Source organism: Drepanopeziza brunnea, assembly GCF_022702325.1.
Source record: "Drepanopeziza brunnea f. sp. 'multigermtubi' strain 214-2 chromosome Unknown ctg5, whole genome shotgun sequence".
Taxonomy (NCBI): domain Eukaryota; kingdom Fungi; phylum Ascomycota; class Leotiomycetes; order Helotiales; family Drepanopezizaceae; genus Drepanopeziza; species Drepanopeziza brunnea.
The window spans coordinates 2,303,869-2,322,972 of NW_027094068.1; the positions used below are offsets into that span (position 1 = coordinate 2,303,869).

The following is a 19,104-nucleotide window of genomic DNA, read 5'->3' on the forward strand; positions in this document are numbered from 1 at the left end:
ATCAGCTCGATGATTCTATTCGACGATTGAATTCGACTTTTTCTGGACACTGGGAGAGCGGTATTTACGATCGATTATATAAAAACGCTGAAGGAATAAAGTGGACACGGTGGCGGCCTGGCTCTTCGGAACTCTCGGGATTGCTATACGGTAGAGGAACCTCTAATAGATGCTAGCTCGAAAGAGCTTACAATTATAATCGATTACGAATAGAAGAGGCACGGAAGAGAGAAAGAGAAAGAGATAGAGAATCTCGATCAAATACTCGATTAAATGATCGGAAAGAAGATGTGTCGAGTCGCTAATAACTAGTCGCAATAAAAAAGCGACCGTAGCGATTAAAACATTGATAACTAACACTTGCCGTTAATAAGAAGCATTAGAATAAATTAAAGCTGCGATACCGCGGGATTAAAGACCCGGGATTTTATATCGATCTATATCTTTTTCCTTTCGTGATTTTAATCTTGTCGATATGGATGGACTTTTTATTTAAAGAACTGTTAAATGAGCTGAAACCGCCTTCCTTTACGAAGTCGGGATCTAGTGCCGGCACGTCGGAATCCCTTTCGGGAGGTGATAAGTCGGACTCTTAGGACCCGCAATAGACGTCAAAACAATACTACCACTACTATTACCTCTAGGAAACGTACTTTACAAAGATAAATAAAGTTTCTGATATCATGAGAAAGGAGAGAAAACATAACAAAAGAAAGGGGAGGAGAAGAGAGGAGACCCTCATGATCACTAGACCAAAGAACAACAAACAGACTAGACTGTATAGTAGAGCCGAAGATGCCAAAGGCAGCATCAACAGGTGAGACTGTTCATAAAGCAACAGTTAAAAGGGGACGATCACAGTCCGAGAATTATGGCTGGTAGTAATACCGACAGGAGCAAATAGCAACAGCTATTTTGGCTATTTGCGACACCCAATGCTGTGTCATAACAGTAGCTCCAATACGCAGCCCATGAGAGCCATGAGCAGCTAGGCATATGTTGACTTTGGGTTCCAGACACTTCCACTTTCCCTTCCCACAAGATACCAAATCTCCCATCGGCAGAGGGAAAGGGGCCCTGGCATACATACGCTTCCGAAGAATCAATGCTCCCCTCGATAGCAAAAACTCATGCTATCTCCTCCCAAATTCCCAACTTCACTTTCACCGGAAGTATCGAGTCTTCATCCGTAGGCAGCAGCAGCCATGGCTTCCTCTTCATCGAAGCCGTATGCGTCAGCCGATTCCATCTCGGCAATCATAAACTCTTCTTCGTATGACATGGCCTTCTTGGCTGGAGGAGGCTTCGCTACAGTTGGATGCTTGAGAGCTTTATTTACGCTGTACAGGCTGTCGTAGAATTGTGCAACTCGCGGGTGAGCCATGACCTTAGTCTTGTCGAAATTCTGTACCTCGAGTCCGGCTTGACTGGTAGCTCGACTGAGGGCAACGTATGCTTGGCCCTTCTCGAAGATCTTCTTGAGATCAATCTTGACACGTTCCAGGGTCTGGCCTTGGGCTTTGTGAATCGAGAGCGCCCAGGCAAGAATGAGAGGTATTTGCGCTCGCTGAGCTTGCACCTCACCGCTAGGTAACTCAACTTTCCATTCTTCGGGTTGAACAAGAATCTCCCTATAGGAGCCATCGGCGACCGCAAATTTGACAAGAGGGTAGGCCATTCCCGTCCCCTGTGGTCTTATCGATTTCAATTCTGGATCATCTTCCTTTTGAAATAGCTCCGGTCGTTTGTCATACATTTCGAAGGTCTTCTCGTCCATGAAAGCCATGACGGTTCCTAATGATCCGTTGACAAGTCCATCATCCATATTCTTGATCAGCATGACTTGTGCGCCTTTTTTCAGCTCGAGCACTTTCGGCGCCATCATGTTCGACAGCAGCTTATCTCGCATAGCGATATCCATGATAGTTCCTGTGTCCCGAGCCTCGAACTTCATAGACTGGCCTTGCAAGTTACGCATTCTGAATGCGTTGGAATTCTCGACCTCGTTTCTGGTCGGGAAGCTAAACAGTTAGCATGATACCATGAGGAGTACCAGCAGTGACGTACAGCTCAGTAGCGGCTAGTCCGTCCTCATAAGGTATAGGACGACTCAGTTTCTTGAACGCGGCAATAGTCTCGTCCGTTATTTTGCCCAACCGCATCTCGTTAAGCATGTTGGCGAAGACTAATCTGTTAGCACAGCCTCCGCGCTTCATAGGAGGTTGGGAGGTCTTCACCTGGATCCTTTTGACGGAAGACTTCTGTAAGGCCGATGGTGTGGTGTATAGCTGTAGGCCATGTGCCAGCATCGAATGCAAACTTGGCTCCTCTAGTCTTGTTCTCAAAATCCGGAACGGGAGGCAACTGGAAGAAATCACCTGTGATGACAAGTTGAATCCCCCCAAATGGTCGTCCATTATTCCTCATTGCTCTTGCAATACCCTCCAACTTGTCGAAGAGGTCGCCATCAACCATGGAAATTTCATCAACGATGAGAATTTTCGTTCGGATCCAGCGGTTCTTGGCCTTCGCATTCCTCCTAATCTTCTTCACGAGAACAGGCACTTCTTCTTTGCCCAACCCGATACCACCAAAGCTGTGCAGCGTGACTCCGCCGATATTACACGCAGCCAAGCCAGTCGAAGCCGTAACTGCGATGCGATCGGGCTCTCGCATATACTTTCTCCGTAGCTCGGCAATGATAGCTCTCATCAGAACCGATTTTCCAGTTCCTGCAGATCCAGTAAAGAAGACACTCTTGCTCTGATTCACCACCAAGTCAAGAACCTTTTGTTGTTCGCTACTGAGAGTAATAGGGGCCATGGCAATTGGCTTCACACGACCTCCTCCAGCTGAAAGATCAGCTACTTTCTTCTTCTGCATCTCCTTAAACCTCTTTTTGTCTTGCGCTATGGCACTTCCAGTACTATTCCACGGCATCTGTTTATCCCGGGGAGTATAATCATACTTGGACCCCCTCCTCGTACAGTCCTTAGCATAGTGACCGCTCTCACGGCACTTGAAGCATAACTTGCTTGGTGTGGATGAAGAATCAGCCAAAGCCTCTTCGTCCTCGTCCTGCAAATCCAGAATCTCGTTATGTTCGGCCTTTTTTTGCATCCAAGGAAGCGTTCTTCGCTTGGGCGCTCGAGGGTTAGGGTCAGGGCCAGGAATCTCTCCTTCGGTCGCCTTGAATTCCTGACTTGGCAATTCATCCCCTGACTTTCTCTTGAGTACGCCAGGAGGTGTGCGCTTGTGCGAGGGGGGAGATGAAGACCATGTCTGAGCACTGCTTGTGGGATGTTGTGGGGTGATTTGGCGCGGCAGCTGTGGCAATTTGTACGGAGACGGTTCTGGTAAATATTGCTTTTGCGTAATGGGCTTGGGCGGTGCTGCCATAGACATCGGTACACTGTAATCAAAGTCTATATCTATATCGTCGTCGTCATCAAAGTCGTTCTCGTCGAATTCGACAGCCGGAGTGGGAGTTGATTGTTGCTTCATCAATATGGCGGGCTTCGATTCTCGCGGTAAATCCTCGGTGAGGTCTATCATGTCGGGACTATCTCGAAAAGAGTCTCTACTACCGAAGATAGATGATAAAGAGGAAGATGCGGTCGAGGAGGAACTGGCGACTCGCGGATAGGACTGTTTGATGTTGGTTGATCTAGACACGAGCGGGGCAGGATGCGAGGGTTTTGATGACTTCGAGGGTATAGGCGGCTTCGCGAATGTATTTGTTACGCCGCTGGTAAATCCACCGATAGACTGTGTCGACCGGGCCTTCTTGAACTGCTCTTCGATGTTGCCGTTCTGCGCGGGGCTACTGGATGGGAAGAGTTGTTTCTCGAGGGGCGTCCTGGGCTTCGAGGCCGCATGGGCGCTGGCTGCGCGTCCTAGCATTGCGTCTGCGATCGAGGAATACGCGGATGTGAAATTCGTAGTCGTGGTCGTGGACGAATTGAGGGTTGTTGAAATATAAGGAAGGATCCGAGCCTTCCAGCAACTCGCAAGCAGTCCCCGAGAGGCAAGTGAGAAAGCTGGAAGGCGGATCGGGCCAGCCGGCATACAATTGATCGGAGAGGTCACTTGTGGAAGAATTGAATGAGTTCAAGAAGTCTGGAATTTTCGCGATATTGCTGTCGTCGTCGTAGGCCCCAAGCGCGCAACAGGGCGTGAACCGCGTTCGCCTCGTGTGTCACACGTGATGATACCAATTTTCTGGATGCTCCCGAGGCTGCTCGAGTGTCTGACGTCTCTACCGCCTTGCTGACAAAGCAGCTCTCGCGAGATGGAGGTGGCAGGTAATTATAGTTGTCACGTGAGCTAGCCACCTCCATTTACGGGTGTCTGATGTTATTGATCTTATTATCAGTACTTCGTACAAAGTTTGATTTTTCCTTACTGTTAATGTATTTACATGTTACCAAGAACGGAAATTCACTATCAAATGCATGTGTTTAAGAATCTGATGCAACCCAACAACCACCCCCCAAACCTGCTCGGCTCTTCGCTCGGTTTACCAACAATATCCCAACTCATCCAATGAACGGTTTCCCCCGAATATAGGTTTAGCTCTTCTATTGATTCCCAGCATTTAGCATAAAAATCCAACTTATCGTTGTGTATCATTCTAGTTGGAATAACCATTTGCACCTTCCCAGGCTCATTTTGTATGTGTGAAAACAGTAATGCATTCTCCGGGTCCCGCACGCCCTGCAACTTGATATACTTGTGGATTTCCTTTTCGTTGTCGGAGTTCCAGGTCCATAATTTTTTCGTCTTCATCTCACCATCCTCATCAATTTTCAAGTAAGATTTTGGGATCCATACTTTGCTAAGGTCTTCGACCTTTTCGATATCCGCTTCGATAGCACAATACCATGGCGCCCCACCATCGAACCAGGAAGCAGACTGTCTCATCCAGCCACCAGGTTTGTTGCCTATTTGAATTATTAACTCCGCGTAATGAGTAAGTAACGACTTATAAATATATGAATTAACTTACTCGTATAGTAGCCAGGCCCTAGTGAATTTAAGCGTCTGCGTTTCTGATCGACCACTTTACCTCTGTAAGGCATTCCATACTTGTTGGTCTTCCTAGCTTCCCGCTATAATTCCCGTAATTAATATAAGCTTATATTATATGAATCAAGTGAAACCTACTTGAGAAACAGTTCGATAAGCGATAACGCCTCTCTTCCCATAAGCCCCATCAAAGAGAAAGCTCAAGGCTAGCAAGATCGAGCAGATAGATTGTGATAATAGCATCATCTTGGAGATTCGAGTTTTAAAGATTGATAAGAGCTGACGAAAAGGAATAGGCTTGCAAAAGCAGAAGATGATGGTAAGGAAGATGATCGGTTTACCCTGGACTAGGTGCAAACAGAGATTTATATCTCTTTGACCATATTCTTCTCAGTAACCGTAGATGAAAATATTTTTATATTTATATCGAAATTTCACCCTAAATAAAAACCCGGATTTACGTGTGGCAAACTATCTATAGTATTGCAATGTCCTTTTTAAATTGTCGCGTATTGAAAGGATCGATATATAAGCACAGATGTACTGGTAATAATAGGTCCGAGAGGATCGGACTTTTATACAAAACATTTTGAATAGGTACCGTAGTGGCCAAAGATTTGCTGACTACGGAGTACCTAATCGAATCGATATTAGTCTCAGGCGATTCCCTCTTATTTAAACTCAATGCCAATATCTAACCACCGTAACTACCACTTTGATTGGAGAGAACAACTAGGATCAAGTAAATTGGGTACTCCGTACATCTTCTTCATAGGCTAAATGCGCCATAGCGCACTTGCACACCGAAGAGGTGGGGCTACGGTTTTTTACCTGTACGAAATGCCCCTTACGAACCTTTAGCTCTTTTTCTTTCTTTCTTTTGCGGTAGAAAGAAAGATAAAGAGTCTAGAGAGCCGAAATTGAATCGTCGATATGCGACGTCTTTTCGAAAAGATTTTCCTTTACCGGCGATTCCGAACCTCTCTCCTTCTTCTTTTCGAATACTACGCCGATTACGATTTATACTTAACGGGCATACCGATTGAAAAGACCAAGAGGATTTACGATAAAAGAGGAACGTGTATAAGAGATAAGACAAGAAGGGCTTAGTTCGATTGATCGAAAACACGGTATTGCGTTATCGAAAGAGCGTTTTGCAAACACATCGGCTTTATCCAAAGGCTACGAGCGTAAGCCTTTTTAGCTCTACGACGCAAGAGAACGATGTTTGTATTATACGGATCGAAGCCGCCCGTAAAGCTACACGTATTCGATAGTTGTCGAAAGAAAACTCGACGCACATCATTATGAATTGCTTTTAAAGGGTTTACAAGTATTTAGCTATTTGACGAGAGGTTTTCCTTAACGTAGTTTTTACTTTCGATTAAATAGTACTTTATATATAATTCCTTTACTTAGCACGCCGCCGTACCTTATAAGAGGTCTTCAAGGTCTAAGCATTGCGTTTTGGATACCCGCTCGACGTTAATAAATACAACAATAACAACAACTACAACACACCGAAGAGGTCAAAATTTCGGGACAATCGGAAATTCCCTAAAATTCTATTGCCACGGAACATGGAGTTTGATCATCCTCGCAGTCCCATTCGACATTCAAGTTTTTCTGTCACAGCTACTGCATACCACAACTATCGCTGCAGGGCTATGATCGTGTGGACCCTAAACAGGCTAGCCAGTTACAAAGGCATCATTGTATCAAATCGTGAGAATCATCTAACGTACTTCGGGAGGCAGGGTCGAGATTTGCGGGGAGCAGCACATCAAAGGTCTTTGTCATTATACAGAATCCTATGTAGCCAACAACTTCAAACCTCTCCAACCCACTCAGCAACGGCTAAAACACACGGAAAGTGGAGACGTAGGAACTGGGTAGTCGCTATAGTAGATTCGTTGGACTCATGAGGACGAGAGGCGAAGGAGCAGGCCAATATCAAGAAAGCCGAAAATACAGGTACCCAATCAAGTCGACCAGGATAACCTAAGAAAGAACAACTTTTTTTAGTGGACGACGCTTAACAATATCACCTCCCCAACATTAATAAACACAGACATCTTGTATTAAAAAGAGAGCAGTCCAATGAAAAAGTCCTATGCAAGTTTCAAGTTGGAGAGCCTAGAAGGCAACACGCAGCGAGAGAAGGAGGGCGGGGGGGGGAATCAGATGCAAAGACGAAACGAATCCCGAGTCCGTGAATCCCACCACGCGAATTCGCAAAAGACAAGCTAGATATGGTTACTTTTTAGATGAATTATCCTTGGTAACCATTGAAGCCATTGTTGAAGTTCTGTGTGGCGGGAGCACTCCACTGGGCATTGGGTGCTGGCTGGCCACGACCGTAACCGCCAGCGCTCTGCGAGGCTGGGTTGTACATCTGAGGGTTATTGTACTGGGCTGGTGATTGAGCTGGGGCACCGTACCCGCCTTGAGCTGGGAATTGAGATTGCTGAGAAGGCATCGGGCCAGCTGATTGGGGTCCCTGAGGTTGTTGAGGCAGTCCACCATATTGAGGGAAGAAGCTGGTAGGAGTTTGGAAACCACCGGGGGTCTGGACCGCTGGGCTCCAGGGTGCTTGAGAGCCATCTGCACCAGGTTGACCGGGAGCCTTGTCCTTACCCCACTAAAGACATGTCAGTCTTGAAATGAAAATTGCACGGATTCACTCACACTACACTTCAAAGGTCGGCCGTTAACGTTGTAGCCACTCAACTGGCAGATAGCCATTGCAGCATTCTCATGGGTATCCATCTTGACGAAAGCGAAGCCGCGGTCAGCTTGGAATCGGGTCTCAACAACATATCCAAAGTTCTGGAAGAGAGGGATGAGGTCGTTCTGGGTAGTGTATGGTGTCAGGTTGCCAACGTAGACGGTGGTTTGCCAAGCAGGGGTCTGCTGAACAATCATATCATAGCTTTGGACACCATGGGTAGGGAAGTGGTGGTGGCCGAAGGGGGTTGTTGAAGTCATGCCCATAGCAGACATGGCCTGTTGTTGAGAGATTGATGGTTGTCCCTTCTGGTTGGCCCAGTTGCAACGGATGGCACGAGATCCCAGCCACTCTCCATCCATGGAACTCAAGGCTTTCTCGGCATCCTGGCGCTCGCGGAAAGCAACGAATCCGTATCCTCTGGATCGGCCCGTCTTCATGTCCCACATGACACGCGCCTCGGACACAGATCCAAAGGCAGAGAAGGCTTGTAGGAGGACTTCGTCGTTGACTTCGTTCGAGAGATCGCCGACGAAAATGTGGAAGTGGTTTGAAGTATCTTCCTTGTTGGAGGTGTTCGACTGGTAGGCCCAGTTGACGCGGATCTCCTGCGAGGACATTGTCAGTATCAGACGTCAGATCGAAAGAGAAAAAGCTTTGAACATACCGCCTGATGGACACGTCTGCCGTTCAAGGTCTGCATTGCACGTTCTGCCGCTGCGGGGTCGTCGTATTCTACGAAGCCGTAGTTGAAGCCTTTAGACTGTGAGGTAGCAAACAAATATTAGCTAGCCGATCTCCTCAGAAGCGCCAAGAATTGATGCAGTGAATATTTCGCGGCAGTTCTTTGCAGTTCTTTGGCAGGCTGCAACCTTGCAAGCCAAAACTGAAGTTCTGTAGCATCCCGTTGGAAGGGTGAAACTACTGGGCCTTTTCACAGCTCATTTTCCCAGACTAGAGAGATTTTTGATACGTACAGCACCTACATTCTTGTCAGGGATGATTTTGACATTCTGAACGTGGCCAGTGGTCTCGAAAATCTGGCGAAGCACGTCTTCAGTGACTCTGGGATCAAGACCTCCAACATATAAGGCGCGCTTGTTGGGCTCGGGAGCCGCCCGGCGCACAAATCCACCAGCACTATCCGGAGACATCATTCCTCCATTCTCCCCCATCGGAGAAGTGACAGCGGTAGGAATTGGATTGGTGTTCTGCGGAATGATAACCGGAGGAAGAGGTGGCGGGGGCATGTGGGTGCTGTTCTGGCCATTGTGCCCATTTTCGTAGCCAGGCGCGCCGGCGGTCGTCTGCGGTGGTGGCGGCAGCTGCGCGCTGGGAGGGAGGGGACCGTTGTCGGACATGGTAAGGGATTTCGAGAGCTGGAAGAAAGGCGAGTCGAATTTGCACTGGCGAGATATGCGATGCGGTGATATTACAGCGGCAGCACGATCCTTCGGCCGCACAATGAGCTGTTTTCAAGCTCGAGACTCCTGATACCACGGATGTATGGAAGAAGGAGGACGAGGGGTTTGGACTTGACAAAAGGCTTCTTGTGTAACTCGAACAACAAGAAGGGCGCAGAGACTCGGAAATCGGAGACGGGTTCTTTTGGGAAAAAAGAGCCGAACGAAGACGACGATGGGTGAATTTTCTTCGAGAGGAAGAAATATCGCAATGTATTACTTGCTGCGCGCGACGAAGCTCAAAGGAGGAGACGGAGACGGAGACGGAGACGAAGACGAGTGGGACGAGAACGAAGCGGAGGAGAGCTCTGCGACAGAACAGACCGCGATGGGAAATTTAAGAAGGCGACGATGATAACTGGTTTTGATAGGGAAGAAAGAGATTGGAAGAGATGAGAGGAGACGAGACGAGAGGAATAGAGAGGAGGAAAACCACTCGCGAGCCTCACGTCCTGGCGATGGACAACGGTGGATTGATTGATTGTTTGATTGATTGATTTGATTGATTGATTGATGCTGAGTAGGTAGAGGGAAATGGGGTTTTGTGTCTGGGAGGGGAGGGGGGGGGGGGGAGGAGGGAGGAGGAGGACGAGGAGGACGAGGAGGACGAGGGGGACGAGATGGGGGATGCGGGATTGGGGGTGGATTTGGATGGGATGGCGCTAAGGAAGTAAAAAGACTGGGCTTGGCCTGTCAGACGGCAGCTAGGTACTCCGTACTCTATCCCTACCCGGCACGAGCAGATTATGAGATGCACATTACTAAGTACGGAAATGGATAATATATAATGTATAATGTATAATATATAACATATAATATATACTAAATACTAAATACTAAAGAACAGAATACTATGCGCACTGTACATTCCATGTTCGAGGCCAGATGTCCAGAAATATATATGCCTACATACAACGTATGATTGATTTCTCCTCGGTTGTTGACTTACCTAGCTACATACCTACGAACTCCCGAGCAAAGCCATTGATTGATTGATTGATAAGAGCACAGGTAAGACTGCGAAACGAACTACCTACCGTATCGCTATCTTACAGTACGAGGTATCCCTTACTGTACCTATCTCCCAAAGACAAGTAGGCTATTGTAACTTATCTCCGAGACTAACCGCATAAGAGAGCGATTTATTTGTACACATACGTAGTACGTAGTACCTATTGAGAGCTGTGGAATTGTCATCCGGGTGATGCTCTTCCTCTACTTACAACTACCGGTACCGAGCCGAGTGTAGATACTTTCAAGATAGGGTACACCGGACAGTAGGGTATCTACCGGTACTCTATCTTCCCTCCCTTCTCACCCATCACACGCAATTACTCGACCAGCGTTGTGTTTCATATGCATGGGATGAACCGTTTCGGGGCCCAGATGCCAGGGGTACTGGGGTAGGTACTAGGTACTACGTACTACTACTACGTACTACTAGTAGTACGTAGTAGTACTTACTACTGGGGCACTGTCCACTGTCAATGCAGCAAAACGGCTTGAAATGTGACACCTCCGGCCCGCAGAGCTTGCAGAAGGCCTAGCTTGGAGCGGCTTTGGCTTGGGATTAGGCTTTGGCTTTAGGCTTTGGCTTTGCTTTTGGCTCTGCTTTTGGCTTTGCTTTTGGCTTTGAGCTTTGGCTTTGGGCTTTGGGTTTTGGGCTTTAGGCTTTGGGCTTTGGGTCAAAGAGTGCTATAACTACTACTACTACCGGTACGTACAGCTACTGTGCTGTACCATCCCCCCCCCGAATTGCTACTTGGTATAGCCTGAGGGTGCCTCAAAAGTTTAAATTTCCACTCTAAACCCCCTGCTTACCCTACCCTCAAGGGTGTAACAATTACGCCTGCGACCAACTTGAAGTAATTACTTGTATTACGGATACTACACCGTGCTTGCTGAATCTCCAACCAGAGATTGGATCTCTACCTATGGCTACGGAGAGAGCGTATTGGAAATGGCTGGCCGCCATCTGCCGTGAGCCAGGAAGCACTGACGCTGAGCGACAGGCTCAAATATAAAAAGTCGCATTCGTGAATGTTCGTCAAACAGGATACCAATTGACCGACAACTATTTTACCTATTAAATTATAGCTGTTCATATTCACATAACCTACCAGAAATTTGTTACTGCAAGTCCCTTGGCGGCGGCTAGCCGGATTGCCTGCAGCTACCTAGGCCCAAGGCTCCAAGGCTCCAAGGCTCCAAGGCTCCAAGCTCAAGCCCAAGCTCAGGCCGTTTACTTACTTACCATCCAATGTTGATATTATCGAAACCGCATCAGCCTTGCTTCTCTTTCATCATTTAGGACTCTTCAGCCTCTCACTTCCTCCTCCTCCTCCTCAATACACCAACGTAGCATGTCCTATCTCTGGAATTTCTAGATACGATCTGCTATCCACCCTGCTTTGATCAATCCCAATGGCTCCAAATCCTCCCTTGGACATCCTGCAGAGCATGATTAATGGCATCGTGAGTACCTACCTACCTACTCACTCGATCAGCAGCCGAACGACCTGTCCAACACTTCGCAAGACTTATCATAGCTAACATGGAGTAGCTCATAGAAACAGGCAAAGCTCTCCGCTCTTCGAACAAAGACGGTGCCAGGAACCCCACAAACGTAAATACCAGGCTCAAGACATTTATTCCCAGCGCTACGGAGAACTTCCACCAAGCCTTGGACGATCTCGAAAGTGACATTGTACGGAAACCGCTATATTCCTGGTCCAATCATCTAATACGTAACAGGTGCGAGCGAAGGCAGTGCTGCTGAGAGATCTGGAGGAGATCCGTTCGAAACGGATCGCGTTGGAGAATCCCGAGCCAATACTTGATGCGGACCAAGAGACAAAATTGGAGAAATCAAAGTCCAGAGATACAACTCTAGAGCCTAGTATAAACGAAAGCGCAAACGGAAGCGCACCCTCTCCGAATGTAATGATCAAGCAGGAAGTTGGCAACAAAAGCCCAGAGAAGCAGACGCTCAGCGAGCCGCGACGGGCTGTGCCAGAATTCAAATCCAAGCCACAACCCTCCGAAGACGTGGAGCTTTCCCCACGCCCAATACCAGCAGTTTCCGCGAACGAAGCAATCCCAGACTCCAAGCCAGTTAGCCTAGGAATCGACACCAAAAGTGCAGCTCCTGGATCAGATTCAGCTCCAGGAACTGCAGATCTCCAAAACTCCGCGGTCGACTCGCTTTTCGACATCCCCGAAGGCGATAATACTGCTGATTCGAAAGTAGATTTCGACCAAATGGATTTCGCCTTCCAGGACTCATCAGCCACTCAGACCCAACAAGCCACTCAGACCCAACACACATCGCAAGCGCAGACTGCCAATTTCGATCTCTCTACATTCGGCACACAAGACTTCAACATGACTGATCTCAATGCATCTGCCAACCCAGCCCAAGGGAACGCAAATGCAAGCAGCCAGGACAAGCAAGTAGATGCTTTCGCAATGGCGAGTAGTGCCGACGGAGACAACAGCAGGAATTTGAATCTAGATGTGGAGATGGCTGGAGCGGAAGACAGCGTCTTCGATGACATCTTCTTTAACGACGACGAAGCCGGGATCGGCGGGCAGGGAGAAATGCAACATGGGGATTTTGACGACGCATTTTTCGGGATCTAAAATGCAGATTGAGCGATTGCATACAGACCAGTCGTAACGGCTCAGATGAGACTTGGGTTCTTGCCTCAGATTGTTGAAATAAGTGTCTTGGGAAGTCTCATGCCCTCGCTAAACTTCGGATCTGGCTTCTGCTATTAAAATCTGCATATAGATTAACCTTCGCCCAGTTAAGATCGTACAGCTTCAAATTTTTAGCTCGAGCTTCATAGGCTTACGCTGCAATATAGAGATGGCATTGCCTTCTCTGAATGAACTCTTGAGTGAGGCAAGGCAGCCCGCTAGACAACTGGCTCCGGGCTAGCTAAATTCAACATTCCACTTATTGGACGTCTATCATTTTCTTGTTGAATCTTTATTAATGTCTTATTCTATCGCTACTATTTTCGTCTTTTATTTATTTATCGCGTTATATACAAGCAACCGTTCCAGCGGATATGACGAGCTCGCTTAAAATGTATAGAATATCAAAATGGTAATGCTACAAACGAACGAGTGATCAGCGGCTAACAAGAATTACCGCCATTCCATATTTTTTTTTTAAAAAAAAAAACGCTTTACCTTTTCTTGGTTACATTCTAGAGACCCGTATAAGATCCGGCTCTCTTAATCGTACTCTATCATGCCGTACCGCAGCCAGACCCATCCATCCGTCCATCCGTAGCTCAGCCGGGCTTCTCTAAGGGGGGGGGGGGGGAAGGTACAAATGCAAAAGGATAGAAAAAAGCAACAACAAAACAAAACTCCGGCCGTGGTGGGAGAAGAGAAGCCTCCGTAATGGGTTCGGTTTTCATTTTGATCCGGATCTTTTTTATCATGTGGAATTTGGTGAAATCAACAAAACAAGGAACAACCTTATCCATCATACACTCACTACAGTACGTACGGTAGGTAAAGCTCATCGAGGCATAGTTCGCGTAAATTTTCCAATCTAAACTTTAACCTTTTATTATTATTACTTACTAGTACTAGTACTTTATCCCTCCGCCCCTTAAATAAAAGACGGACCCACCTGGCGAAAGCGTATTCTGACCGTAAAGCTGACCGCTTATGAGATGTAGCAAAATAGCGTATATATTGATTATCCAGTATTTTGTAAGTCCTTCTTGTGCATCAATCATTGCTTGATATGATTTTACCACGAATTATATAAAGAGATAACGAATTCTTGAGGAACTGCTTCTCAAGCGTGAGAGGTACCGGTACAACCCCCTGGTCAGCCCTTAGTAAAAATATACTTTTCGTCTTTTATTTAAGGGGGGGGTGGGGAGGAATACGTAGTATCGACACCCTCACATGCAACGCATGTTCAATTATCATAAGTATTAATCTATTCACCAGAGTCCGTTACAGTAATGATTAGATTAATAATCCGATTGCTCTATGAGAAACTAGGAGTTCAGGTGATTACTTATTCACTTTTGAAGTGTGTTCATGATACAACTCTAAACGGTACGTGACTTACCGGTACCGTATCTACCTATCCACCTTTCAATTGCATCCATGATATAATTCTAAGCGACGCGTGAGTAAGCCTCAACCTCCTTTACTAATACCTAGGTACTCATATCGCTCTTCTTTTCTTTTCTTTCTACCGTTCACCTATAATAACTGCGACAATTATCAAAATTGCAACAACTGCAACAACAACCATAATCTGCCACAATAACCACAACAGCTATCAACCGTCAAACCGTAAGCCCCTTTATCCATTTGCGCGCGTGTATTGCATATGCGACACTTACCTATTGCACGCACACGCGCTTGTAGTAAACGCAGGAGGTGTTTTTCATAAAGGTAGAGATTGACGCGAACTACCTATGGATGAGCTCTAGTGAGCAAATCGATGAGCTACCGGTACCCCCAAAGATAACAACCTGAACCACTCGGCCCCAAATCGTTACGGCTTCCTCTAACACCAGCTTGACCTGGAGGTGGTAACCACTATACCACCCACGCCACTGGATAGCTACAAAAATCTGGAGATTGAAAATCTAGCGTAGATTGTATTCTTGCGGGGGGAGGGGGGGTTGGCAGGCAGGAAGAGTTGATTTCTTATTCACCTTTTTGTTGGCTGCTTGGTATTGACGGGATGGATATTCGTTTGCGTTGTGTATCGATGCTGAAGGTTCGATATTATGCTGTATTTCGCAGGAGGGGGGAAGAGATCAGCCGGAGGAATTATATATATATATTTGACTGTTTTCATGCTTGATTTGAGTGCTCGCGAGGCAAGAGGATGTTAGGATGTACGGACGGGACATAATCTTTGAGATCGGACGATCTCAGTGACTCTGTTGGTTACACAATAGGGTGCACACGTGAAACTTGATACGAATGGCAAGTGGTTGCATTCGTGGTGTTGTTAAGTCTTGAGGGAGGAAGCTATTCTAGCTGCAAGGTGCAGTTACATATAATTAGGTGCACGGGCCACCATGTGGTTGCTATAGCAAAGGTGCACGTGCCAAGCACGAGCCACCTTTATCCTCGATCGAATCTTTAACTCCGATCCCCTCATTCCTACACTCGCAATTTTCTCTTTTGCAATTGCAATAGTTGCAATTGCAATTGCAATTTTAATACAAGTAAAAATAGCTCCTTCATTCTTAACGTTATCGATAAAAAATACTATCACCGTTCCTTTCAAATTCGGCCTGACCTTCTTATGCTCTCTCTACCTACCCTTCGACACGTACGTTAGCCTTGTTCGTATTAATAAAGGTCGCTAACGACTTATTTAAGTTGATTTTCGTTATAAAGTCGGCTAAATTATCCTTTCCCTTAATCTATCTGACCTTTGCGAGCTCTCGGCGTTCGTATGATTGTCTAAAAGCTATAATATCGATTATTAAGCGCTTTTCTTTAGTAGTTCCGAGCTTGATAAAGCATTCGTAAAGGGAATACGAGTCGGTATAAACGACTATAAAGACCTCGAGGACTTCTAGCTTGTTAGTAATCATTTTAAAGGTAGTAGCTACGCAAATAGCAATATTTATACCGGAGACTATGCTATAGATTTCCGATGCAAGTACAAAGCGTATCACTCGCTTGCATTTTGTCGAACTAATAGCGATAAAGTTCCTTTAGATAAGAAAAGAGCTATTAAACTTCTTTTCGATTGCTAAGATAATTAGAAAACCAATTTGTGAACTATAGTTCTTATTATTAGCAAAACTCTCGTTTATAAATACGAATAGCTTCGCTAAACGTAAGTCGATGTTAAGGTATATTAAGCCTCGTTGCTGGTTTTCTATTATCTATGCAATTCTCTTATTTAAAAAAGTGATGTCGTCCAAAGTAAAGTCCTTTTGCTGAATTTGCGCGGCGGTAAATAAGTCGAAAATAGCCTCGAGCTGATATAAGCTTATAATGTAAGCTGCACGTGCCCGCTGCTTTAAGTAATTGTTTTTATTTTCGGTAACTAGCTCTAGCTTTTTCTCTTAGTCCTTTTGCTTAAATAAAATCGAGTTATTAGCGAGCTTCTTTAATGTTCCTCTATTGAATGTCACTTCGTTTTCTATTATAAGCGTCTTTTTTAGCTTAGCGTTAAAATCAGCTTTCTTAAGCTCTTGCTTTTCCAAGTCATTGAACTCTTTGTTAGCTACTATTAGCGTATCGTTTGTTTGCATTTTAATAATAGCGAATTTGCTAGTTATAAAGATCAACAAATAAGGGTCGTATATAAAGGAGACTATAAATAGCTTATTTTTATAATGTTTATAATAGGTGTCTTACTAATAAGTACTTGCCTTTGCAATCCCGTATAAAGGTCTACGAATTAATAAGATATAGCTCGAAAGGTATAAGTGTTAAAGGTTTTTAAGCAAATACGCTAAGATCATACGTTCGAAGTAACGTTGACTCGATACGTAAGCTTAAGTAATATCCCGCAAAGATATTATTGCTTGATTAAAGGATTTTAAGAATAAAGCTAAAGAAATCATCAAACGCTAGCTATTGCGCTAAATAATCGAAGATTAAGTGAGAATATTATACTTGCTTTCGTCGCTTTAAGCTTGAATAATAAAGCGTGATTTTTCGTATAGTTCGAAGGTATTCTTGCCTTTGATCTTATCGACCATTCGAGAGTTGAATATACGGCTTGTTCCGTAGACTGCAAGGTTGTATTTTACAACTTTAAATACCTCTTTCTTTATTAAGCCTTTTAGCTTTTAGAAGCGTGATTCTACGAATTGCTCGCCGAGTATAATAATAACTTCTTCGTTTCTAAGCTTCGTAAAAAGCGCAACATCAGCTTTTTCTTTATAAGTAAAGAATACTATGATAATATTACTTTCGTAATTAAGAAACTGCTCGTTAAAATCTTTGAACTCCTTTATACTTGCAAAAAGATAACGAAAGCTATAGCGAACTGCTAAACTGCCTTTTGATTTGCGCGAGCGTAATCCAATCTTAATAGCTAAAGTGGTAAATTGTCTTATAAGCTAGACCGGTAGTAGTTTAGCTTTAGTTAACCGGTTCGATAGCAAGGATTCTTCGAGGTTTAGCGTATTTAAAAGTGTTTTATAATATAGTTTAATAACTATTAAACGGAATTCGCTAATTCGATCGTTTACGAGTACTTTGCAGGTCTCGTTTTCACGTGCAATTAGCTTGTGCGGTCCGGTCCATTCGCTTCTGCTTGATTTACCTTTTACTTCCTTATAAACTCTAACGTCTGATTGCAAAAAGAGGTTAAGGGTTTCTAAGGTATTTAGTCTATTTCGCATTGCTAAAGCGTCCTTAACTTTTCTCTTAGCTTATAATCGACGAATCTCTTTGATTGCAGCTCGAAAGGCTTTTCGTCTTTTTGTTATAAACATTGCTAGAGAATCTATCTTAGAAAGGCGTAAGTATGCGCCGTATACGAATAATATAAAGACAATACTTCCGGGGCCGGCTGTATCGTTAATAGCTTTAAAAGCCATTTGGAGTACTATATGCTTGTTAACTCTCTTACTTGCTAGTTCCTCTTTTAAAATATTATATATTCTTCGAAGAGAGCTATAATAGCGCTCTACCTTTCCGACGCTATTGTAAGCTTCTATTAAGACTACCTTGATCTTAGTATTCATCGAATTGGCTTGTTATTTGAACTCTTAAGAACTTAAGTTGATTTTAGCGTCGATTACGATTACATTTAAAGGGCCTAAATATATATCGATCCAATAATAACGTACTATATCTTACACGTGTTTTGCAGTCATATTCTTAAGGAATCCTCTAGAACCGTAGCTTATAGCTAAGTCTACGATATGTAATACGAGATCCCCGTTAATATATATAATATCAATAATAATCGAATAATTAAATTCATACTCATCTTTTAAAAAGATTTTAAATTTACAAAAGGCTTGCTCATATAGTTAACATTGCGCATAATATTTAGTAATCTTCTCGAGGATATCGGCTTTAAACTCCTCACTTGCAGCTTTAAAAGTAATAGCAAAACGCTATACTAAAAGGTATCCTTAGCGGCGATAAATTTAACGCAATTCTCTTTCGATAAGATAGCATATAATGGTTTCTTGCTAACTAAGCAGTAAGAATAAATGGCTTTATTTTCTAACAACTAGCACGCTATTATAGCTTTGCATAAGCAAGTTTCTTAGATTATCAAAATATACGCTAAAAGAATCTATGTCTTTTAAATAAATTAAAAAAGAGGTGTCAGTATTGATTATATAAAAAACAATTTTGCTAATTAGTGTTTATACTTTCACGGTTCCTTTAATAGTAGCCGGGGTTTCGCCGAAGCTAATAGTACCTCTTTAAGTAGTAATCACTTATAGTTTAAGTAGGTGGTGCTAGAAGGCTTTCACTTGTGCTTCTCTTGCAAAAGACTTACTTGCAGCTCTCGAATCGAAAAGGAACCTTTAGAATCGGTAAGCTAAATACCGAAAGTGTAAAATATAGGTCTTTAATAGAACGGTCTTATCTTCCTTAATTAAGGAATTCATAGCGTCCAAAGTAGTGAAAGCGTAGTAAGTTAAGCGTTCTTGCAAAATTGCAATAGTTTCGGCGCCTATCACCTCTCTAGCCTCGGTAAGAAAGGTCTAAGTGAAATAGTTGCGGTCACCGTAGTCGTATTCGTCGTATTAATAGTTTTCAATAGCGTATATTGCTTGATCTTAGTGATTTTCCTCGTTTAAAATACCTTCTACTCTTTCGTAGTCCGCTAAAAAGCTTGCAAAATAAGCCAAGGTCACTAGTTAAATGGTATAGTATATAGCGCTTTTCTTATAC

The 19,104-nt window shown here is 44.4% G+C and overlaps 4 protein-coding genes across 4 annotated transcripts; 1 reads left to right on the plus strand and 3 right to left on the minus strand.

Annotated features, from left to right (window-relative positions):
• Positions 1–1,183: 1,183 nt before the first annotated feature.
• On the minus strand, positions 1,184–3,903 carry L3040_003975 (uncharacterized protein; the record flags this gene model as incomplete). The annotated part of the gene is made up of 3 exons (XM_007294844.2): positions 1,184–2,021; positions 2,068–2,185; positions 2,238–3,903. The coding sequence occupies 3 exons, from the start codon at positions 3,901–3,903 to the stop codon at positions 1,184–1,186; spliced, it is 2,622 nt and encodes an 873-aa protein (XP_007294906.2).
• Positions 3,904–4,571: 668 nt separating this feature from the next.
• L3040_003976 (uncharacterized protein) lies at positions 4,572–5,274 on the minus strand (the record flags this gene model as incomplete). The annotated part of the gene is made up of 4 exons (XM_066156619.1): positions 4,572–4,580; positions 4,648–4,943; positions 5,009–5,111; positions 5,167–5,274. The coding sequence occupies 4 exons, from the start codon at positions 5,272–5,274 to the stop codon at positions 4,572–4,574; spliced, it is 516 nt and encodes a 171-aa protein (XP_066012195.1).
• Positions 5,275–7,300: 2,026 nt separating this feature from the next.
• L3040_003977 (uncharacterized protein) lies at positions 7,301–9,117 on the minus strand (the record flags this gene model as incomplete). Its single annotated transcript, XM_066156620.1, has 4 exons — positions 7,301–7,669; positions 7,717–8,364; positions 8,424–8,519; positions 8,734–9,117. 4 exons carry the CDS (start codon positions 9,115–9,117, stop codon positions 7,301–7,303), a joined length of 1,497 nt encoding a protein of 498 aa, XP_066012196.1.
• Positions 9,118–11,643: 2,526 nt separating this feature from the next.
• On the plus strand, positions 11,644–12,861 carry L3040_003978 (uncharacterized protein; the record flags this gene model as incomplete). The annotated part of the gene is made up of 3 exons (XM_007294842.2): positions 11,644–11,694; positions 11,783–11,926; positions 11,974–12,861. The coding sequence occupies 3 exons, from the start codon at positions 11,644–11,646 to the stop codon at positions 12,859–12,861; spliced, it is 1,083 nt and encodes a 360-aa protein (XP_007294904.2).
• Between the last annotated feature and the right edge of the window lie 6,243 nt (positions 12,862–19,104).